The following is a 25,981-nucleotide window of genomic DNA, read 5'->3' as shown; positions in this document are numbered from 1 at the left end:
GTCACACATCGTTTGTGATTTCTTAAGCAACAAAATTTTGTTCATCATCCTTTTAAATTATTATTTTTTTATGACATGTATGAGGCGTCACGTGCGGGACAAAATTACCGTTTTCCGTGGAATGGCCCTGTTTCTTTACGAATGTGTTTTACTTCTTACCCATATTACCCGGATTGCTTTTGGTCCCAGTTAGTCCATACATCTCAATAATCATGTATAGCAAAATAAAAATAAAACCACATATTTCACTGCTCTTTCTTTTTTTTGATCAATAAAGAGCTTTAAATTGAATAAACAAATGTCTTGCCTGCGACAAACCTAAGCCCAAGGAAAAATGCGTTTTACAGGGTTTTTCGTTGTGGAGGTAAAAAAAAAATAAGAAGGGAAAAAAATCAAAACTTTGAAATTAAAAAGAAATAAAAAAAAAATTAATTTGAATTTTGACATCTTGAATTTAAATTATGTTTTTCGCAATCACGAGTGTGTGTATGTAGGCATGTGTGTTTGTGTGTGGAGGTATGTGTTTGTGTGTGGGGGGATGTGTTTGTGTGCACGGGTTATGTGTATGTGTGTGTAGGCATGTGTGTTTGTATCTGTGGGGGGGGGGGGTATGTGTTTGTGTCTGTATGCAGGCATGAATGTGTGGGTAGTTGTGTGTATGTGTGTGTATGTTTTTGTGTGTGTATGTGTGGGTGTCTGTATGTATGCGTGTGTGTATGTGTTTGTGTATGCGTGTGTATGTGTGTGTAGTTGTGTATGTATGCGCGTGTGTGTAGGACATGGATGCAACCTGGAGATGGCTATCGCTAGAGGTGCAGCATCGTGAGGAGCCCGTCGACGGTGATGGTGCGGAGGGTGGCGGAGGGAAAATAAAATGATAGGATGCCAAAAACAGTCAAGTAATAACAATAAGCAATCGTGATTGCTCAAAAAAATCTTGTCAATATCAACAACAAAATAATTTTTATTTATAAAAATATTTACATTATAAACGTGTTTAATATTTTTTGAAAAATATTTTAATCGGTGTGCAGATTCAATTTTATTTTGTACGCTTCTGCTCATGACATCACAAGTGATGATATGCCATTAACTGATGCCATTAGTGCAGAGTGCAATATTTTGGCATTAAATAAAGATAAAAATGTTATAGCGGAACGAGGGATAGTTATGAATTTCACGTTTGATTCAGAAAAGCGTTCATTCAAAATTCTCAACAGGATTTGTTTTAATACTACTGTTTAACGGCAACCTTTTTTTTTTTTTAACAATGCATAAATATTCAGCGCGCCAATGGAGTAGAGTGCTAAAGTACACCGCTTGTGACGTCATGAAGACCACGCCTAGTTTCTAAAATCGGACATTTAAAAAAATAAATAAATTAAAACTGTTGGGAAAAGTTTTTTCGGGTTCATTTTTTTTTTTTAATTTTAGAGACTAAAAATAGTACTTTTGACTGAAGGAAATAACACCATTCACTTATTTTCCTATTCATTCAATATATATTCGTTTGTTTTTTCTCATATATTTATTTATTTATCCGTTTATTGTTTCATTATCAATTACTTTCTTTATTCATTCTTTTATTTACTCTTTCATTTGATCAAAATTATTTTTAATAATTCAAATAGCAAATATTTCACTAGAAATATATTTTATTTTTCAACTTGCCCCATGAAAAAAAAAGTGACAAATTTTCACTTCTTTCTAAAAGTACAAATATACTGCCAAAAAAAAAAAGTTTCAAAGTAAGTTTTATTATAAATGCATTGTTCTTTGTACACTGTAATTTTCAAAACGACATTTCTATTTGTTTATTTTGAAACAGGCAAGTTATCTTAATCATTTCACTTTGCCCTACATTCCCCTACGTGAAATACACTTGTAAACACACTAAAAACGTATTTTCATCTAAAGATTCTCAAAGAAAGCTCCAGTACGAAAGGTTTTATTCAAAAACGTGTTTTATTTCTTTTAACTTTTATAAACTGTTAAATGCACTTTTTGAAAGAGTTTTGAACTTTTTCCCTTCAAGTTTTACTTCTTTTTGCAAAAAAGGAAGTATTGTATTCGCAAAAAGGTTTTCACTGAAAAATCGGCGTTAATTTCTATTTTGCTCAACCCCGACTGAATGTTGGGGGTTTTTTTCGACTCGACCACACGTGGATATATGCCTAGGAACGTACAGACACTCGAAATATCAATTTTGACGATACCCGAATTAATTACAACGAGTTTTCTCGTGACGTCTGTATGTACGTATGTATGTGCGTATGTGTGTATGTATCTCGCATAACTCAAACATGGTATGTCCTAGAAAGTTTAAATTTGGTACGTAGACTCCTAGAGGGGTCTAGTGCACCTTCCCTTTTGGTTGCATTCGGATGGTTCTAAGGGGGTCTTTTGCCCCTTTTTTTGGGAAAAGCATCGTTAATTTCGATGTAAACACAAGTGGTGTTATAATTGGCGGACACTTGGTGATATATCGCCAGTCTTTTCGTCGCCAAGTTTTGTCACTAACTTGGCGACAAATTTGCCGATTTTTTTGAGCAATATCACGATTGCTTATTGTTCTCATATGACCGTTTTTGATGTTCCGTGCCTTTTTCAGCTTGGACCAGAAGTTTCTACAGCACCACCGCCCACCGTCCTCTGCAGGCGGCGCAGCGCGGCGCGGCTGCTCCGGTCCTGAGCTATCCGCTTCTCCTGCTCGGAGGCGTCCATGTCCTACTCACACACATACGCACACACACGCCTACGTGCATACACACAGGTCTACGCACACACACAAGCCTACACACTTACCACACACAACTATGCACACGAAACCGCCCAGGAGGAGAGGCAGGCTTGGGGGGGGGGGGCAGGAGCTGTTTCTAGAAACAATAACTCCAATGAGCAGGATCCTGTCTCAGTTTGTGATTGCGAAAAACATAATTTGAACTCAAAATTTCAGAATTCAAATTAATTTTTTTTTTTTTAAATCTGGGTTCGATTTGGCATTGTTGGTGATATTTAGAGAGTAAACTATTGAATCACATTAAAATTGCCAATAATGGGAAAATGATATTCAGTTGGAGTAAAAGGAAGTCAAGTGATGCACACATCAGCTCGTTTACCTCTAGTTTATGTTAAAAAAAAATTGCATGAGAATTAAATGTTGTGTAGTCAGTGCAATATAAACTTAAGTTAGAATAAATTCACTCAAGTTCAATTTTTTGAAGTGGTAACTTGAAGTCAATGCGTGTTAATCCTTCTCCCTTCAAAGTAATGTGTGCATTTAGAAAAAGTTTTGTACTCATAAAAAATATAATTAAATTCATTATCCATAAATGAATTGGTGGAACATAGTAAACGAAAAAAAAAATGCATAAAACAATTCTCGAAATGTTCGATGCGAATTTAATTTTCTTTTACTGATTTTTCTAGGCAGGTGATCAGCAGGGGTCGAAGTAGTCCTATATATCCTATATTTCCTATATTTTCAAAAAAGGCATCAAAATCGTCCTTTATTTCCTATATTTTTCAAAAAATGTCCTATATTTCCTATATTCCCGTTTTTTACCCAATATATCTTTTAAAAGGAACAGTAAATAAACTTTCTGACATCGGATTTTTCGTTGAAAATATATGCCCAAATGAATTTCAAATTAAAAAACTCAACTGACTAAATCCTACAACAGGCATCTTCACTCATTGGCTACAGCAATGTGACGTCACTCTATAGTAGGTGGAGTTTCGAGAACTAAATCTGAAGTTGGTTTTAGAATTTTGCGTTTGGGGGGGGGAGGGCAACAGCCATTTGTTTTGTTTTCCATCATGGTTTTCGTTGGTATATTTTGTGTTCAGTGCATTTTCTGATCGGAATGTTCTAATCTTCTTTTTGCAATTTTTTTTTTTTTTTTTTTTGTGGAATTTTGGGATCGTGGAATGTTAGTTCCTTATGATGTTAAAACATAGTTTGTGGTAATAAGTGGAATTATAATGGCAAAATTGCATCGCTCAACAAAATTTCGTGTGGAGTGATTGAATCAGGAGGACATTAATTTGTACAAATTTTGGTGCATAGTGCACTAAAGGCGAAGATGATTTTACCGCTTTTTGCCATTTTTGCAACTGTTCAGTGCCCATAAGCAATAGTGGATTTTCGCAATTGAGACTGCATGCTAAAACATTTAAGCATAAAGAAAACTCTGAAAAACGTCAGAAGGATCCTTCTCAAGCTCTGTTTGTTTTTAATACAAGTGGTAAAGGGTTCAGTTTAGATATAAAATCAAAGAGCAGTGGAATTAGTACTTGGATCATAAGTGGGAAAGAAAAAATAAAAATTTATCTTTGTTCAAATTTTGTTTAGTTATTTAGTCTGTAAAGTACACTGTTTTTTCAAAAATATTTCTTTCAACTACAGGAAAGTCATTTCAGATGTAAGTTATAATTTTGTTTGAAATTTTTTTTTAACGAAATGATTTATAAGAATAACTAAGTAATATATGATATGTATTTCGTTTTTCATAGCGAAATTATTCATATAATGTGTCCTATATTTGTCCTATATTTTTTGTGGAAAATGTCCTATATGTGACAAGTCGGTCACTTCTACCCCTGGATCAGTTCTCCCCAAATTTTTATTTCGCACCTCCAAGGATTAATAATGTAACAGCAATCAACAGATGTCGTTGCTATCGCAAAAACGTACACGCAGAAGACCGCCAAAACTCGCAGAAAGCTTGTAGCCGTCGCCAGGGGCAACATGACGTCATAGTGACGTGCCAGAATGGATGCGTGGAGCTGGAAGCGCAGTGCGGACCGAACCGATCTCCAGCAGTAACAGCATTGAAACCGCTCTGCGAAGTTGTACGCGCTCTTCGGTCCGAAGTTTTGTTATTGGTTCTGACCACCTGTGGATTCGAAACGGCGACTCCAAAGAATGGATAGGATCTGGAAAAGCATGCTTTCCGATTGGGGAGGGTCCTGAAAGTTGGAAATCGTTTTCCCAATCTGCCGCAAACGCAAGTTTTGTTCTTCGGATGTTTAATGAGAATAACCTTGAAGTGCGTCGTACGCAACTAGCTGCCTGCGATTCAGTGTAAGTGTGTGTGTGTAGCGGTTACCCCTTTCTTTAAAGGGTGTTTACTATATGTGTGTCCCCTGCGATTGTAGTGGAGCTGTGCCATGTGTTTCGCATTCTTCTCTCAATGAATTGCGCATCTGTGCTTCGATTACGTAATAAGTAAATAAACAAACACCGCTTACCTCTAGTCCGTTCGCAAGTTTCTTTTGCTCAATTCGCAGAGAATCAAAGTGAAATCAAATCGTTATTTGTTATATTTAAATACTATCACTGTTCAATACTTCATAACTATTTTTTATCGTCTTCGTGTTTCATCAACTATCTGGTCTTTGAAAAAAAAAATCATTCTATTTTTACTGCTGCGCGGATATACATTTAAAGATTCGATTGTTGTTGTTTGAATTGTACAGGAAATTATCGAGTTCAAGTACTTATATGTGCTATTTACAACTTGAAGAAAATTGCCTCTAGCAGCTACAGAATTTTACTTATTACGCAAATCGAACATTATTGTTGAAACTCGCTGCAGCTTAAGATAATTGTTAAATACTTAACAGCCTCTTCTGCTCCAAATCAGGCTATTTTACTACAGATTTGATCATGTTTCGCATTTCATCGACTGATGGTGTTAAACCATTTTTTCCTGAGTGAAAATTAACTAATTCAAGTTCATCTGACTGGCTCATCGCTTTTGGATTACCATGGATTCTGTTGTTGATCTTCATCGCTAAAAGACCGACGTCATCCCAGTGATTTTTTTTTTTCTCCTTGTCGTTTGTCACCCAATCGTCAAAGTGGATTACCGCACGGCACTGTCCAACATGGACCCACTGGACATAGACCCAAGCTTCGAGCCTCAAACTCGGGCCCGTTCGAACACGTGGCCCCTGCCGCGGCCCGAGAACTACGTGGAGGCGGACGAGAAGGGCCCGATGGGGCACTTGCCCCTTCCCGAGGCTCCGAAGAAGAACTCCTCGCGGAGGAATGCTTGGGGGAATATGTCCTATGCGGACCTCATCACACAGGCCATCCAGAGTTCTCCGGAGAAGCGATTGACTCTGGCACAAATTTACGAGTGGATGGTACAGAATGTTGCTTACTTCAAGGATAAGGGGGACAGCAACAGCTCTGCTGGTTGGAAGGTAAGCTTAAGAATTAAACTTATTTTTAATGCAGTCGGATTTTTCAATGCCCCTACAAGCATAGTTTACGCACTGAAAACAGAAAATATGCCTCCGAAATTTAGTCAAGCGTCTTTTCACGCTGTATGTATTAAATATAAATTTAGCCGTCGTGAAAAATCAGGAGGAAGCAATTTTAATTTTAAAAATTTTACTTTTAAATGTAAGTGTGTTTATTTATTTTTTATTAATTCAAAACATTCTGGTCTCTAAAGGTTAAAAAATATATATAATACAGTACTTCTTTTTCTTCCCCATCTTCCAAAGCATGCTTGAAAATTTAGTGTTTTAAACATTAATCACTTATGATCTTTACTGCTTGTATTTCACTCCTCTAGAAAAATGTCAAGGAATATTTTCACATCTTTAAAGAAGAAACAAAAACCTCTAGCAATACCTGAATTCAGTGAGCAATTCAGAAAAGTGTACCCACATGGGGGGAGGGGGGGGGGTCAATGGCGCAGATTGCGTCATTGACATTTTTAGGAGGTCTTGTTCTCTTTTTGAGGGATGCAGGGGGGGGGGGGGGGTCTCGTTCGTGGAGAGCGCTCAGCAGCATCTGAGGTGTGCGTGCGCCATCGTTCTTGGTGGGAATGGGCACTTCTGTTTTGAACGTGTTAGACTAGTTAGTATTAATTAGAAGAACTAGTTAGTATTAATTATAATGACATTAAACTCTCGTTTCTGTATCGAGCTGTGACTCCTTTCTAGCGATAAGTTTAAAAGTGGAGTTAAACTTTTTACTATCCTCTTGGACTAAAGTGCTAGTTTGACGTCGGGGGGAACGCCTTTCTCCGAAAAACTCAAATTGTTGACAAAACCATGCAAATTTAAGTAAATTGGTTCCAAACCATCTTTTAAAAAAATGAATATGTACTTTTCAAATTAAAGTCTGCTAGGTAATCTAAATTGTCCTTTGTTGACCAAACCAAAATTCGTTATACCAATCATGATGTCTAACGCTGGAGCCCCCCCCTCCCCCATGTATTTTCCTAACTACATTTATTACTGCTTTGACGGAGACTTTTAAACTTTATTGGTACCTTCAACCGTTGATTCAACAAACCGACATCGTTAACCGGGAATATTTAGAAGTATAAAAAAAATTGCCTTGTTCAAAAAGTGATAAGATATTGTTTGTAAATATTTTAATTATTTGGCACAGCTATTGATGTTTATTTATTTATTTATTTATTTTGAGAGAGAGATTTTTGCCAAGAGTCATTTAACCTTTCGTTATTTTGTTAAACCTCTGGAAAAATGCTACTAACCTGAAACCTCCAATGGGACTTCGGTTTGATGATTTTTCAGTACTTTCGGGAGGGGGGGGAGTGGTAGTTCGGTCATCTTTCTTTTTTTTTTTTTCTTTCGATTGTCATGTGGTTCTTTGTTATGAAATAGGAAAGTTGTATTTGTGCGCTTTGAGGAAAGCTGTATTATCAGGGCAAGTCAAGTGTCGGCAGATGATATTCTCAACGGATGATCCGCGAAAAATCGACCCGTTCTCAGAATAAGGTCGTTTCCAATATTTTAAAAGTATTTTTTTTTTCTGAAAGAACATGCTTAAAAACATAGGATCTAACCATTTTTTAAATAATTTGTTTAAGTTTAATATTTTTAAAAAATTGCTCAAATCGGTGATCTTTCATTGTTTACATTTCTTGCTGATGACATCACAAATGATGAAATGCCATTCTGTGTTGCCATTCACAGTGTAAAATATTTAATTCCCACCTTTACTCACGTATATTGGCAACGATATGGTTGATAGCAAGCTTAGAGCGCAATTTTAATTCGCTTTTTGATTATCATAACGTGGAAACGCGGGGTACAAAGATGCGCCAAAAAGCAGCATTTGTGACGTCATCTGGACCTCGCCTTGTTTGAAAAATCGAACATTTTAAAAAATTAATTAAAAAATAACTGTTTGGGAAAATGAAAGAAGGTCCATGTTTTTTTTTTTTTTTTTTTTTTTTTGCTTATTCTATCAATTTCGGTGACTAAAAGTACTACTTTTGACTGAAGGAAACATCCCCATTTTGCCTGTCCGATTCAAAAAGTTTTATGATAAAAAAAAAAGTGAAAAAGTTTTGTGCAATATTTTTTCGGTAATGTCATAATTTTGGGATGTAGAATCCATTGTATAAACTTAAAAGGTTCTGGCAACACTGTTGGGTGCTCATATTTTAACTCGTGTTACGTCTAGCATTTTTTTTTTTTTTGTAACTGGACTGTTTTTAAATTTTTTTGTAATATCGTGGTTTATTTTAATTTATTTACTTTTTCGTAATAATATTGCTTGCCTGAACATTCAAATAGTGTTTCGATCGTAAACATGCTCTTACTTATTTATAGTTTTGGAAGTACCGCTGTTGAGCAAATAAAAAAACTGCAGTTCAAAAAGTTTTTTTTTTTAAATAAATTATTCTGGTCTCTCGGGTAAAGGGAGAGAGAGTTAGTGGGGAACAGGACAAAAAGGGAAGTTGATGATCTCTAAAGAAAGAGAAGGGGGTGCATTCAGCAAAAGGGAAGTGTTGTTTAAAAGGGTTTTAATCCCATGTCAATTTTTGTACGTTTGTAAAAATGTATGTAGTTTCGTGCTCAATTTTAACTAAGCGCAAGAGAATAAAAATACTTCATGCATCTGATAATGGTGAGTTACTCGTTCGATGTTTTGCAACGTAAATTGTTAAGTTGTTTCAGTTGTGAACTTGCGGCGTTATTCTTTCAAAAGTTTAAATGCAATTAATTAATTGATCGTTTATTGAATTTTTTAAAAACAGGATTTCAAGATGCGCGATTAGTTTTATTTAACCTTTAAATGCATCGTGTTACCGTTTGGCGACATACCCAATTTAGTCTTCTAAAATACTATAAAAACTAATTAAAACTCAGTAGTTGCCAATAACCAAGAAAAGACTCACTGATGATGCTGTTATATCGATTTTAAACTTATAAATGCACCAATATGATGAGAAATAAAAAAAATATATATTTTTTCCTTTTTTCGGCATTTGCAAATGATGGACTTTTTTTTTAGTTTAGTGTGCTTGAAATTGCCTACTTCCTTTAATTCTATGACAAATCAAATTTTATTACTTCTTGAATAGCAAGACATTTTTACAATTTTTATCAACGTTTTTGAGACATTTGATGGTAAATTATTTGTTATTTTTTCAGTTGAAGCCCCATGTTGCCGAGTTATTGTTTGACCATAAACCTTCCTAAAATTAAAAGATGATTTTAGAAGTATTTTTGTCATGATTCTAAGGGAAGTTTAAAGCCAAAAAAACGTATTTTAAAATGTTATACTTAAACAGCTGTGTTTTATTTTACTTATTTATTATTATTATTATTATTATTATTTGTTTTTTTGTTTATTCAAGACAGAACATTCGGTATTTAACTGATTTTTTCGCGTAAAATTAGTTCGTTTTGCATTTGGTTATGTTTGCGACTTGTGTTTATCAGCATAGAAGAATTATATATAATTATGTTGTGGAATGGAAATAAGTCGTTAAAAATGAATTTGAAAAGTGCAAATTTTAAATTCTTTACAGCTGTAGTTCGATATTACTACCGATAGCAATAGTACTTAAAAAAAAAAAAAAAAAAAAAAACGATAAACTTCAGTAGTCAAAAGCTATTATCCCAAAGCTCTGTCGACACTTTTTTAAAGAAATAAGTGAATAATAATGATTGTACCAAGGGTCGGTAACAGGAGGAGAAGAAACGAATGCGTATCTGAGAAGCTAGGAATTGAAGTCCTAATCCTAATCAAGCAACTTGCTGCCTTGGGCGCAAGAAACCTGTCGCCGAACCTAATTATCCCAACGCGGCAGACTGTAGGATCAGTCGGATTAATTCAGATTTTGTTGTTTTTTCGAAAATAGTAATCGAATTAAATTTTCTAGGACAGTGATGCTCAACCTTTTTTTTCACGAGGGGCGCACTTCATATTAAAATGATTCTCACAAGTTAAAACACGTATAAAATTTCAAAATATTTTTTTTTTTCCAAAGAACATAGTTAATTGGAAAAAGGAATGAAAATTACAAACCAAGGATTTGTTGTTCATTTCTTGATGGTTGTTTTATTAGCTAGCAGCGTTGCACGTTCTAAAAATTAAAGCTCTGTCTATTGACGATGTTCAACAATTAGGCGTAAATAAAAGAAAAAAAAATACAGTGTAAAATATCCACGTCAACCCGTAGAAAGGCGACTCTCGAAAAAACGTCCCGAGCGTTTTTTTATTTTATTCAAGTAACCATTAATTAAATATGGGATTAACTGTTATGCTCAGTCTTGCATTATATAGACGAACGCGCGAACGGCGTTTGCAGAAAATTTTTGGGTCTGCAGAAATTTTTTTCAAACTGCTAACGTTAATGAAAAAATAATATATTTTTTTAAAGAGAATTAAAAAAAAAAAAACAGTTTATTTCTGTTAAAGCCTTTCACCAAAAGCCTTTTAAAGCACATGTGTGAAAAAATTAATGGTTTTGGCAGTTTTCTACAGTTGGTGAAAAATAAGAACTAACTATATGTTATTGTAAAAAAAAAAATGATTTAAAGCACTTTTTTTTGTCTTTTTCATATTTGAATATAAATTTAATTCTTTATTCACAAGGGTGAATTAGGCAAAATAATTATTTGCAGATAGGATTTGTGTTTGCAGAAATCTTTTCATTTTATCTAAGTCTGGATGCTTTGATAGTATATTAAAGCATGTATTATTCCCCAACAGCATTATTTTTTAAAAGCTTTGGTTAGCTGGAAAAAATAAAAAACTTAACGTTACGCACGAGACTTTTTTATTTTTTTTTTGACTCAAAATTAAGTTTTACACCTCTTTGAATTTTTTCCTTACTGAGGGGGAGGGGGGGGGGTGTGGCCACTCTCTATGGGAATTTTTAAGCACCAAAAGACCATACAAATTTGGTCCAGATCCGAAGTAACTGGATTTTTATTAAAAACTAGTGATACCCGCACGGCTTTGCCCGTAATAGAAAAATCAAAAGGTCTTTTGGTTCGCCTGTATATTTACAAATAATGTATGGTGAATTTTCTCGCCAGTTGGCTTGTACCCATCTTACGGTTCCACGTTATGATAATTTCGTATCTCGCCAATTGGCTTGTGCCCATGTTACGGTTCCACGTTATGATAATTTCGTAATTTACTCGTCCATCTTATGATATTTTTTTTCTTAAAATTGGAATAGAAAAAGAACCACATCGAATTTTCGAAGAATCGCTTCGAGGTGCACACCCCCATGCTACATACTAACTTTGTGCCAAATTTCATGAAAATCGGCCGAACGGTTTAGGCGCTATGCGCGTCACAGACATCCTACAGACATCCAGACATCCTCCGGACAGACAGACTTTCAGCTTTATTATTAGTAAAATAAAAAGAAGATAAAGAAAACATACAAACACACACATACAACCATCTTAATATGTATAAATTGTATTTGTTTTCCAGAAACCAATTTCTGAATGTTTGGCTCCAAGCTTGTGACAATCTGTCAAATCACGGGTTTCAATTTATACATTTTAAGCAAAACTAGGGGTCACATGGGTGTGAATCGCGGCCCGTGCGCCGTACGTTGGGCTTCACTGTTCTAGGATAATTAAAATGTCCCGAAAAAGTTTCTGAACAAATACTCTTTATAATTAGGCTTGCCAGACGTCCCGATTTGACCGGGACAGTCTTGGATTTCAGGCAAAATCCCGGTGTCCCGGCCGGTTTACTTCAGGTCCCGGAAAAACATAAATTTGAATAGAAGACCAAAAAAGTCTAAAAATAATTAACCGTGAAGGATTATTTTGGATACTTACTTTGTCATTTGAAGCGTAAACTTGAAAATTAATATCGTATCAGCTTGTGAGGATTTTAATAACATTAAAACCAAAAATAGTTTCTAAAAAAAGGCCTAACGAATGAAAAATACATGTGAATATTGTTCAAGTTCTTACTCCTCATTTAAGGCATTTCTTCTTACGAAAGAAACTAACAAATATTAATCTTCTTTACTAATAATAAAGCTGAAAGTCTCTCTGTCCGGAGGATGTCTGGATGTCTGTAGGATGTTTGGATGTCTATGACGCGCATAGCGCCTAGACCGTTCGGCCGATTTTCATGAAATTTGGCACAAAGTTAGTTTGTAGCATGGGGGTGTGCACCTCGAAGCGATTTTTCGAAAATTCGATGTGGTTCTTTTTCTATTCCAATTTTAAGAAAAAAACTATCATAAATTACGAAATTATCATAACGTGGAACCGTAACATGGGCACAAGCCAATTGGCGAGATACGAAATTATCATAACGTGGAACTGTAACGTCGGTACAAGCCAATTGGCGAGAAAATTCACCATACATTATTTGTAAATATACAGGCGAACCAAAAGACCTTTTCATTTTTCTATTACGGGCAAAGCCGTGCGGGTGACACTAGTGTAAGAATAAAATGTTCAAATTTATCTGCTAGTGTCATTCATTTTTACCCATGGTTTAGGCTCATAATTGTTATTTATTCATAGCATCATAGCATTGAGAATGAACTACCCTCTAAAACACGCTAAAAATCAGTCAGGGGTGTGTTCTGTTCAGGGGTGTTTGTGATCCGAAGTTAACAAAAATTTTGGAATAACTACACATTTTAGAACTGAAAAATTATTTTAAAAAAAAACTTTTAAAATGTTTATTTTCAACAGTGTGTGTTAGCATATTAAAAACGTTTTTTCGGGGGGGGGGGGGGAGTTGAAGCTTCCTTATAGTTTTTGAAAACTTCATACTGTCTTCAGACATTTTACTTGAGTCCACTATCACCCCTGGTTCCCTTCTGAATACTCGCGATGTGTGTGTGTGTGTGGGGGGGGGGGGGGGGTAATCTGGTATCCCGGTTGCACATTTCAGAAATCTTGCAAGCCTATTTATAATGTTCTGCGCAACTGTACTTTTTGGTATAGTTATAGTCCAAGGGTTCGTATAGTGGATGCCGTAGAGAGAGCCGAGGGGTGCCTCGAAGTGTCCACGGTTTCAATATGTATGCATGAAAAGATGGACTAGGGTGCCGTGTGCAATTTCTAATTCTTCAACAATGGGTGCCGCAATTCTCTAAAGTTTGGGAATCCCTGGTGTAGTCTGTTTACACTTCCAAAGAAAAGTTAAGAAGATAAAACAAACAACTAACTATTGTAAAGGCGCTTATTTTCGCGGCCTTAATTTTTGCGAAAATGGAGACGTATTTCGCGAACAGGGAGTTTCGCGAATTTTATGTGAACAGAGCCGAAACTTGAAGTCTCCGTCGCGAACAAATATTTATCAAGGCTTAAACTTTCGCGATTACGACAGACTCACGAAAATCTCAAATGAAAACCAAGCGAAAATGAGTGCTTTTAAAGTTTTTTTTTTCAAATTGAAGTATTTTTTTTTCATTGTTATAATTTCAAAAAAAAAAAAAAAAACATTCTCCTAAATAAACATGAAAAACAAAACAGCGCCCATGCCCATAAATACTTTCATTGTGTTTTTTTAAAGCTTTCAGTATTGATTAGGCATTAGCTCTTCTTTATCTTCTTTACTAATAATAAAGCTGAAAGTCTCTCTGTCCGGAGGATGTCTGTAGGATGTCTGGATCTCTGTGACGCGCATAGCGCCTAAACCGTTCGGCCGATTTTCATGAAATTTGGCACAAAGTTAGTGTGTAGCATGGGGGTGTGCACCTCGAAGCGATTTTTCGAAAATTCGATGTGGTTCTTTTTCTATTCCAATTTTAAGAACAAAACTATCATAAGATGGACGAGTAAATTACGAAATTATCATGGCGTGGAACCGTAACATGGGCACAAGCCACTTGGCGAGAAAATTCACCATACATTATTTGTAAATATACAGGCGAACCAAAAGACCTTTTAATTTTTCTATTACGGGCAAAGCCGTGCGGGTACCACTAGTAAAATATAACTTCCATCGGTGATCCATTCAGTTAGCGATTTAGAAATATTCAAGTTGAAAAAAAAAAAGCAATGACCTGAGTTTCCTTTATCTGTATGTACGAATTGACCTCCATCGAATGTCATTGATAAGGATTTATTTTTAAATTATCTCTCGTTCGTGATTAAATGCATATTAACCAAGGTTGGAAACTGGGGTCAGAAGTTGGGTGTCAACAGAAGTGCTGATAGAATATTTTTCAAGGCATGGAAATACTCCTTGACGTATTTCAGAGAAGTAAAACATACAAAAACAGTTAAGCTCGTAGTGAGCAATTAATAGCATGGGAAAACTTTCTGGGCAATATAATAGTTTTCAAGGTGTGAAAGTACTCCTAGACATATTGCATTGAAGTGAAACATACGAAAACCATTGAGATGAAAATAGTGAACAATTAATTGCATAAAATTTTGTCTGGGCAATAGAATATTTTCAAGGCGTTAAAATACTCCTTAAAGAGAAGTGAAATAAACGAAAACAGTTAAGATCGTTATAGTGAACAATTAAATGCATGATAAACTTTCTAGGCAAAGAAGATATTTGCAATGTTTTGATTTTTAACATTTAGACTGTTGTAGTTAAAAAAAAAAAAAAAAAAAAAAAAAACAAGCATTGAAATGTAATATTTTATTTTAAAAACATAGCTTTTTTTTTTTTTTTTCACGAATAGAAAACGTAAAAATACGCTTGACTACATTTTTGAGGCGTACTTTCGATGTTTGAAACGCGCTTGTTCATAATATTTGAGTGTCAATATTATCTTCAATTTATTTTCTTGCTTACCATTTTAATTAGATAAATTTCTAATTAAAAAAAATACTGATTCGGGATATGGATATGTATAATTTCAAGTTAAAAAATTAAGCGCAGTGATAATTGTTTTGGAAAATTAGACATTGTAAATGTGAAACGATTTTTTTTTCGGCTAAATAAAAATAGAATGAAAACAAAAGAAGGTGTAATAATAATAGGATGTTCATAGTAGCAATTCATTTGAATTTTCATTACTACGGTCCATAAGCCATCGATATCATTCTGTTATCATTAATTCTTAGGATGTTCTTAACATTGCTAAGTGATAAAGAACTGAAATCTCACAATGACTGCTGATTCATAAGCTTTCGTCGTAAGAAGCTGACTTTAAGTAAGAGGGCTTAAGTTTAACTTCAACTGGATTCACATTTTTTTTTCTTTGGCCTGAAATTTGAAATTGAAGCAGCTAGAAGAAAACGGATGGAAGTTCCAAGATTAAAATTTTCAACATTACTAGTGCAATTGGTACAAGAAACTTTCCTCTGCTTTTGGGATAAGAAATGGTTTTAGTAACCCTGATGGGAGATGCTGCTATACAGAGTGATTTATAAAAACTCTTTAATGAAAATCTAACTATAGTTTGAACTTTGCAAGCACTTTGCTCGAAAACTGAAAAAGTCCACCAACCAACCTATCTTTTCAAGACTCGCAATCCTTGGGGAAAAAAATTATATATATATATATATATATATATATATATATATATATATATATATATATATATATATATATATATATATATATATATATATATATATATATATATATATATATATATATATATATATATATAATAAGCAAACAAAATTTCAAATATTAAACAATTATATAAAAATAATGATGATAAAAAAATTGCAAATAGCATTAAATAGGAAAAGATAAAGTATGAATCCAGAGCTCATCAGCCGTGGAGGATTCATTAATTATGGTCAAAAGACCAAAAATTTAACTATGAACTAAAATAGAATGTTTAAGCTCCAGTACATGCAATATAGAGTAACATTGGGCATTATTATATATGCAATTTTTATTCTTTTTTTGAACAACTACTGCAGTGATGTGGTTGAGGGAATATGCTATTGAAAGCCCCCTGCTTCTTCATTCAAAGTCTCAAAATTTTCAATAATTCTTATATTAACACCCTTAAGCGTCCCCACCTTTTCCCCACAATTACACCGCTGACACACTCTCTGTCAAGTCTCATTCCTTAATTATGATGGTTGATATGAGGCTTGCAAAATGTCGAGCTGTTGATCAAAATTCTTCAGTAAGTTCATTACTGGCATTTAAACGATGAAATAGTTGTATAAGGTTTTAAATATACACCTTGAAAATTGCCAGATGAGCAAATTTTGCCACATTAAAACTGCCCTTGCAAATCACAGATTAACCAATTAGAGGGTTAAAAGTTTCTTTACAAAAGATCTACAGTCGAGTCCCGACTTATGCGAGGGATGCGTTCCAAGACCCTTCTCGTAAGTTGAAATTTCGCGTTGTGGAAAAGGGTATGTGTAAAAACTTTTATAGACATACCCATGCGATTAAAGACACTTGTAAACACCACCTCAAACTGTTAAAAACCATTTCTTAACTATACAGTACTGTTTCTTAAACAAAAAATTGAATTTTTATTTACTGTATTTTAAAAAAAACGTTTTACTTAACATAAAAAACTGCTGCGATGCAAAAAATCAATGATCAATGGGAATGGAAGACGTAAAATAAACCACTACGTACATTATGTAGTAAGAAAAACAAATGCACTATAGTTATTGAAACTTACTCTTTTTCCTTCCATCTTCACAAACTTTAAATGAAACAGCGCTCATAGGTGTCATTATATTTCATAAACTTTCCCATATAGAATGAAAAAAATAAATGGAAAATGAGGAGTAGTTATTTGTATAAGCGATGTTTAGACTAGTACGGTTGGGGGAACTTCCGCCCTCAGCGATGCCAAAGGGATGAAGGTCCAATTCACGAAAAAAACACGATTCCCTTCGGAAAAATTTTCATTTTGCGGGTGAAGAATTCGCGTTAGGAATAAAATTCTTTACCGGGGGAAAAATCGCGTTATAGCCATTTCGCGTAAGTCGGATCGCGTTGTAGCGGGAGTCGACTGTATTCCTAACATCTTTTTATTCCTTCCAATTTATAGTTTGCGCACGTCAGTGTGGGCGGATGCATGACTTGCCGCACGATGACTGGGAGGTTGAAATTTTTCCTCGATCATCCCTCACTAACGTGCCTCAATTATAGCTTACCGAATCCTCAAATTGCACTCGGATATTATTTCACTGCCATTCTAAAACGCTGCGAATTGCTCGGGCGTTTAACGATGACTTTTCTCCTTCCTCGAGTTGATGAAATTGAGTCTCGGAAGAAAACTGGGACATTGAATGTGTTAGGATAAGAAACATTTATCATTATCCTGTGTTTTGAATTCTTTTAGGACGAATGTGATTTGTATTATAAGTGTATGTAAATTGCTGCTGTGTTTAAAAGTGGAAATCTCGAAATGTGGGTGAAAGATATCCAGGGTTACCAGAATTAAGAACAGTAAACGGGACAGGTTTCTAGGAGTGAAAAAGGGGGGGGGGGGAGGCGGGGTATTTTTGAGAAGTCTATTCATGATAAATCTTAAAAATCCAATCGCAACTCGCAACAAAGCCATTAAACCTCACAAAATGTCGCCTATCAAAGTATAAAAATCGATTTCATTGCGATTGACGACGCAAATGTAGAGATATATTTCCAACATTAGTCAATGAGCAAAGAAGGAGCAACCATTCGGTTACTCATGGTTTGCCGCCACAGAAACATACAAACCAAATCAAAAGGAAAATAATTTTTGTGTTTGCAGCCACACATAATTTTCTTATTGCTCATTATTTCAAATTTTTTGTTTTACTTCACTTTTTTCCCCTTAAAATAATTTCTCGTTCTGTAAAATACCGTTATCAACTAGTCCATCTTTTTTATGCATACATATTGAAACCAGGGTTGCCAGATTTAGGAACAATAAATACGGGACAGACTTCTAGAAGTGAAGAGGAGGAGGTGGACTTATTTTTGAGACGTCGCTGTATATTCAATCGCAACAAAGCATTAAACCTCAAAAGCTGTCGCCTATCAAGGTATAAAAATACTTTTCATTGCGAATGACGACGCATGCGCAGAGTTATATTTCCAATATTAGTCAACCATTCGGCTCCTAATAGTCCGACGCAAAAAAAAAAAAAAAAAAAAAAAAAAAAAAAAACCACATACAAACAAAATTAAAACTTTTTTTTTTTGATGTCACATGATTTTCTTATTGATCATTATTTCACATTTTTTGTTTTTTTTTTCCCTTAAAATAATGTCGCGTTCTGTAAAAATAATATTGTTACCAACTAGAATACCGGACTTTAGCCGTCCCGTATCGAAGTTCCCCGGTACGCGGGACAATTTTTCAAAATACGGGACTGTCCCTTTAAATCCGGGACGTCCGGCAACCCTGAAGATATCCGTGTCTATTCTTTTACGTTGTTAGATGAAAAGGGACGGGATAATATCGTCTTCCACTTTGATCTTTTTTGAGTATCTTCGTTTTTGATTGCTATACTCTGAACTTGATGATTTTAAAGAAGGATTTGAATGTTTTAAATGTTTTTGCAATTACCTCGTTTAAAATCTGAATATGTAATAGTTGCTAATTATAATGATCTAAGTAATGTTTTTGAAATGCTTCAGAATTACCAAGAATTTCAGTAAGTTATCAATCCTGTAAGTACTATTGCTTGTAAGCGGTATATTCAGGGGTGCCTGGGCGCGCCCCCCCCCCCCAAATATTGCGAAGACTCCCAAAAAGCAAGAACCCCCCCCCAAAAAAACGAAAACATTCCCCTAAAAATTTCAATGGTACAGTCTACGCCATGCCCCCCCCCCTCCCCAGGTCGACACCTCTGGTTTCTAGCGTGTAGTTTTAAATGTTCGACTTAAATTCTCATCTCATATTTTAACTTCCCTCCTTGGATTTTTTCTTCTTTTTTTAATGCTTTCACACATGTTTTAGAATATCATATGAGGCCCCTAGTTTCAAAACCGGATACTTGCAAAAAATTCGATTTTCTTTTTTTTTTTGTTAATCTTGTAGAGAATCATAAGGCTTTGCCTGCTCAATATTAGGTTCAAAAACCGCTTCTTTCCCCCTTGAAATGGGGCGGGAAGGTCTGCCTCAGTTTCAAAACCGGACTTTTACGTCTCCTGTAAAATTTGGTTTTCTACAAGTGTCCGGTTTTGAAACTAGGGGCCTCATATACAGTAGAGTCTCAAAAATCCGAGTCTCGAAAGTTCGAGGATCCGATTAGTCCGAGGTGCTTCATTCATAGTTTAAATTTATTCTTTTAGTCGCTCAAAAAAACATTTTTCAATAAAATCTGAAAATAGAAATGTTACTTCTGTAAAACTAATTTCCAACAGGAAATAAGGGAAAGACATTGAGAAGTTTGTTTCAACAACTCCCAAAGAGACACGAAATATTTGACAAAGAGATATATGTATTACGACTATAAGATATGTTTTCAAAGATGCCTTGGAGATAATAACTTGATACGAAAAATTGACATTGGTTTTCGACAAAGAACGTGTGAACATCACTTTTGGCGTATCTGATTGCAATAAAAAAGTAGGTGTACAACTCGACGCAACATGAGTTACAAAAAGGAAAATTTTCACAACTAACCGTTTTTACAAGATACATCGCGTAGTAGAGACGCACTCTAATAGACACAGAAAACTCGTAGAAATGGTATGGGCCCAGTCAAAATGCATGTTTTGGTTGCTTAAAACTGCTCGCACAAATAAGCACTGATATATCGTGAGAAACTAAAATCATAATTCGTTTAGACGCAATTAAAGCGTAAATTTATGTTGAAATTTGAGTAATAAATTTTGCGTGTAGAAAATATTTCTTTTTTTCTTTGCACAAGGAAGTAAAACGTGTCCTTCTATGTCGTCCGAATACAGTCGAGTCCCGACTTACGCGAGGGATGCGTTCCAAGACTCCTCGCGCAAGTCGAAATTTCGCGTTGTGGAATAAAATATCATTAGAAATTTTTTATAAGCTTACCCAATTATTTCAGACATGTGTTAACACCCCTGAAATTGTTTCAAACCATTTCTGAACTACATATTACCGTATCTTTTATAAAGAACTGACTTTTTACTGTATTCTAGAAAAAGCGTTGCTATTTAACATAAATTACTGTTATCATGCACAAAATCACTAATCAATGAGAGACACGGTTAAAACAGTACGGCACTTACATTAAGTACATAACTGCATTATAACAGCACTGAACAGTAGATATTGTAAACTTAGTTATAATGATGATAGTGATAATAATGATATTAGTTTAAAATGATGAAGATGATGGTTTATGAAATGTGGAAACACCCCTCTTTCTGACTTCTTTTAGCCACAAGGAAAGAGCAGCTTCCATTTTCATGATGCTTGTATTTTGCTCCTCAGACACTACTCCGCCAGTTTCAGTATTAAAGCTAAGTTCTGAACTTTTACGGATTTCCTTTTTCTTGAATTTTAATGGAACGTATCGAAGATTCACTGATACCTAATTGTCGTGCTACCTTCGAAGCACTTTTTAATTGTTCAATCGTTAAGAATCGGAGCGGTTATTTGTATAAACTAAAGCAAAGCGTTGTTTAGACCAATGCAGTGTGTGAACTTCCGCTTTCAGTGATGCTAAAGAGATGAAAGTCCATTCACAAAACCAAAATTTAGTGTCAACGAAGCCCATTCTAACGCTCGGCTGCTAATTTTTTAAAAAAAAATCATGTTGCAGGCGAGGAATTTGTGTCCGCAATAAAAAATTCATTACTCATGAAAAACTCGCGTTATAGCCATTTCCGGTAAGTCGGATCGCTTTGTAGCGGGATCCGACTGTAGTGTCAATTTTCAATCTGGAAGAATTTTCAGTAATCCGAGGTGACATGACCCCCAATTAACTCGTATTTTCGAGACTGTACTGTAGTATTTCGATAGCATTGATTAGTGATCTTTCTGATTTTGAAGCCTTAAGTTTCAACATAGTACACTTAGGAGAATAGTGCCACAACAACACAAAACGTCAAACTTCCGGATGTGTAGCCATGACTTACAAATCAGAAAGCAGCGTTTGTTTTAGAAACGTTGTGAATGCAAGTAAACCGAAATAGTTTTAGCTAACGTGTTGTTGACTGCATCGTAGCTTGTTTCTTCAAAATTAATTAGAGACAGTTCTTTGTTTCTCGGTTTGCAATAAAGTCTTGTATTATTTTGGAATACCTGACACGTTTTGTTAATGTGGAGATGAAGAAAAAACTTAAAACATTTACACTTCTTTACTAATAATAAAGCTGAAAGTCTCTCTGTCTGGATGTTGGGAGGGTATCTGGATCTCTGTGGGACGCGCATAGCGCCTAGACCGTTCTGCCGATTTTCATGAAATTTGGCACAAAGTTAATTTGTGACATGGGGGTGTGCACCTCGAAGCGATTTTTCGAAACTTCGATGTGGTTCTTTTTCTATTCCAATTTTAAGAACAAAACTATCATAAGATGGACGAGTAAATTACGAAATTATCATAACGTGGAACCGTAACATAGGTACAAGCCATTGGCGAGAAAATTCACCATACATTATTTGTAAATATACAGGAGAACCAAAAGACCTTTAAATTTTTCTATTACGGGCAAAGCCGTGCGGGTACCACTAGTAAGTAATATAATACCCACATTTTCATTACCGACCAATGTACATTTTCAAAAACTTCGCTTGGATTCAGTGTGTAACATTTTATATTTCATTCTCTTTTATTCGAAGCGTAGGGGGGGGGGGGGAAACAATAAATAAATCGCGGATTCTGTTAGTGACAGAATATTTTTCGCCTAGCTCAACTGACACTCGAAATTTTTTTTGCGTTCATCCAAGTAGCATTGGTATTCATTAAATTTGGCCATCAATTTGTTTTTTAGAGCCCGTATTTGTCTTTTTTTTTCCCTTTCTGATCCAAGAAAGGCAGCTTGATCTTCTCCATCATGCTCTCTACTTATCTGTGTTTCGATAGCTGATAAATGGCTCGGGTTTTAACCTTTCGACCGCTTGTAGATGGGACTGCTGTCCGTTCAGTTGCGCCATTTTTCTCTTTTATTTATAGCTCCGTTCTATTCTTTCACAATTCATCTTTTTTGCTGGTATGACCAGGGTTTCTCGCAAACTGCTGATTTTGATAAAATCACACATTTTTTTTTTAACACCTACATACAAGGACCTTCCACAGTGGATAAAAATTTAAACACAATTTTGTTTTCAAAATATGAACGCATTTTACGTAAAATTTGCCCCAGGCGCGTATGGAACCGCCATTTTCCTGCAATATTGTGTTCCATTATCTTTGAAATCACATAAAATTTAGTTTAGTGTAAAAATATTTGAGGATATTTTCAGAGTTGAATACTTTTTATTCTTCATAAACTCTAAAATCCATTTTGGGTGTCACACCTCAGAAGGGTATCACCCGCGCTGGACCGCCCCCCCCCCCCCGGAGTGACGTCACTGTATAAAATATTGGACTGCGTAGAATTGAGTATACAAATGAAAGAGCTGTGTTTCTTTCAAATAGCAAATAACTATTTTTAGTTTTTTTCCCTGAATATTTGTTGCGCCACCAAAAGCGCCCATATAGTGGGGCAAGGGGGGGGGGGGGGGGGCGAGCCCCCCCCCCCTTTGAAATTAGAACTTTCTTGCTTTTGGTACTTTTTTCTTCGCAAAAATGTAAAAACATTTATTTTCCAGCCATTAATGACTAAGTTATGAAAAATGACAAATTTTAATGACTTTAATCTGGGTCATTCCAAAATTAATGCAACATTTGGTGTCCAAGACTTTAAGTTGTAACCCTTTCCCAAATTTTATTCCAAAGTTAAATGTAAACATTAAAAATGATAGGTCAGACATATTTTTCTTTAATACATTACTAAAATTTTAGAAAAAGTTCATTATTTACTTTTTAAATGGGGTTATTGAAATTGAGTCCTATAAAAAAGCCATGTCCCAGCAGCACTTCTTTAATTTTAAACCTTATTTTTAACAATAGTTAACTTAATTTGTTTAATAAGTTTTAATTTATTATTTTGCATATGGGCGCCCTTGTGCGCCACTGTACATTTTATGAGTTCAACACAACTCTTGCTTGCTTTGAGCATGCGAACTGATCCATTAAATTTCTTGGAGCTTGTTAAAAGACCAACGTATATTTCTAATACGCACTACACTCAATAAAAACACAACAAAGAAGCAAGCGTGTCCTTCTCAACGACCCCCCCTCCCCCCTTTTTTTCTAGGAGATAAAAATATCCTTACGAAGCCTGTTGCGCACCAGAAGTAGAAATTGCCAACATCTGCATCGAATTCTCCAAACTAAACATTCTTTATCGCTGTCGTTGCCATTCGCGCAAATATAATGTCGCAATACAGATCGTCAATAGCGGCGGTTCGAGTGACATTGTTGCTGAAGCAGCATCGCGACGGTTACAGATTAAAGGTCGATTATGTCACCCCTGATTGCTGATGGTGATTTTTATTTTTTTTTTATTGAGTTTTTATTTTCTTCGATTTCCGCAAAATCTTCTACCTTAAAAACGCGTAAGTGTACATATCTATCTCGCTCGGATCAGCTTTTCAAACAAGCGGTGATCTTCCGATAAGATGAAATTGTTTGCAAACAATTTGCAGCAGGCAAGAAAAAAAAATGGCTATCGAATTCATCTCAATTATCATTCACCTTACCGCAGGAGTGGAACACCCTTATGAAACTTGATGGAATCAAGCCAAATTGTTTAGAAAATCACTTTTTATTTTCATCATTTAACTATAAAATCAAAATCACCACTTAGTACGCCCCCCCCCCCCTTTTGTCCAGCACTATTTTCACCCTACTGGGAATAGAGTCCACTATAGTTTTGCACTTTTCTTTGAATTCTTGATCTCTTAACCATGTTATTAGCAAAGCACAAATCAATTTTTCTTTTGTTGTGCAATCAGATTTTCACTCAATGTCACAATGGCCTGCCTCTTCCGTGGAGAAATATCCATGGTTAACAAAAAGATAAAAAGTGACCGGATTGAGAAAAAACAGCAAAAATGTGTAGAAATTTATAACACTTAAACAATACACAATATTTATGACAAAAAAAAAAAAACGTGAGGTTATAGCGCCAAATCAGCTGGTAAACAGCTGTTATAAACAAAGATTGAACTTCATGATTCATTAAAAAGAACTTTTAGTGGCGAAATGTGAGTGAAGAAATGAGTAGCTTCTGGGTATAAACGGATTTTTAAAAACTTAATGTTTTTCGAATTGTTTTTTTTTTGTTTTGAAGTACAAGTGTTTAACCACTAGTTCACCATCGATTATGTAGAAGATATTGGATTTCAAAAGATTTGGTATGTTTGCAGAATGTGTTTATTTAAAACCTAGGGTGACAGTTTCTATACTTCAGAATGCACTATGTAATGATATTAATTTAATGAAATATAAATTTCATAATTGCAATATAAAAATATTGATGAAGAAGCAAATAAAATTGATGGCTCATTTTGACAATCAAGTGATACACTCAAATATAAGACAATTGATAAAGCTGTTCAAGAAGTCAGTGAAAAAATATTGCTGCAAAGTACCTGAGATTAATGCCCAAAGATCTCATGAAATTTGAGTACTTCCTAGCTTAAGGTCAGCTTCATTAACTGAAAAAAAAGAATTTACCCGATACATTTTGTCCTGCAAAAACTTGGGAGATCAAACAAATCTGCGAGTTTTGGGAGAATTATCTTCACAAAGCACTAATATTTATTGGAGTGAGCCAGTAAATAATAATCTTGCAGAAAAGAATAAATATATGTTATAAAAGATTTTAATGAAAAAATAATAACCATTGAAGAACAATTTTAATTCTTGTTGCAAGTTGTCGAAAAACATTGCCGCGCTTTTACCGATAGCAAAAAAATAGTTTGGTAGGTACTAGCACAACCACATCCATAGTCATTTAAATATAATTGTTGTATGATTTTCAACATACAAAATGCTAAAAATTTAAATAAAATATAGTTGATTGCCTTTTTTTTAGCCTTTTCCTTCTCTTTTGCATTTATTGCGTAAAATCAATTATTAGCCGAACTTTGAGGATGTTGAGCTACCTCTAAAGGTTACAATTATGAGCTGAAACTTTACAATAATTAATTTTTACATAAGTGGAACCAAATGGGAGGGTTGGACCAGTAAGAATCAGAAATTTTTAAAAAAGGGCCTTTTTTGGACCACCGTAATATATATATATATATATAAAGCTAGGGTGTCGTGAGAAAACTCTTTTTTAATTCTTCTAAGGGTGCCGTAAATCGGAAAATTTTAGAAAACTCCTGCCATTGCCTCCCCCATTTTGGTGACATGGAATAGACTTTTCATACTGCGAATGAAACAAATCTAAACATTTCATTTTTCGCAACAAATATAAACATTTCATTTTTCGCAACAAATCTTCATTCTCTGTTAGCCAATTGCTCCCTTTCTTATCTCATAAGTCGACTTTGAACTGGACAAGAAGCGAGTGTGTTCTGAAGCTTTACAACATTCGATAATACAAGAATCGAATTTTTTTTTTTTTTTTCTTTCTTTCGGCTTTCTTTTGCAGTGAGTTGCAATAAACGAAGATAAAGTGAAATACCGTTACAACGAACTTCAAGGGGCCTCAAATTTTGTTCGTTGTTCCGGGAATTTCATTGTAATAGAATTCAAGTATTCAAGCAGCGTATAGTGTAAATTAAATCGGGACTGGACATTTATTTCGTTAAGACGGAGAATTGATATTCGTTTT

The 25,981-nt window shown here is 34.9% G+C and overlaps 1 protein-coding gene across 1 annotated transcript in view; it reads left to right on the top strand.

The window, feature by feature from the left end:
• Nucleotides 1-5,892: 5,892 nt before the first annotated feature.
• The window catches only part of LOC129219778 (forkhead box protein O-like), a 210,970-nt gene continuing 190,881 nt past the window's right edge, over nt 5,893-25,981 (top strand). The window contains exon 1 of the mRNA XM_054854076.1: nt 5,893-6,213. Within this exon, the coding sequence (XP_054710051.1) occupies nt 5,893-6,213 (321 nt within the window). The remainder of the gene's footprint in view (nt 6,214-25,981) is intronic.

The sequence above is a fragment of the Uloborus diversus genome, chromosome 4 (genome assembly GCF_026930045.1).
Source record: "Uloborus diversus isolate 005 chromosome 4, Udiv.v.3.1, whole genome shotgun sequence".
NCBI classification, from domain to species: domain Eukaryota; kingdom Metazoa; phylum Arthropoda; class Arachnida; order Araneae; family Uloboridae; genus Uloborus; species Uloborus diversus.
This window is presented reverse-complemented; position numbering and strand designations above follow the sequence as displayed.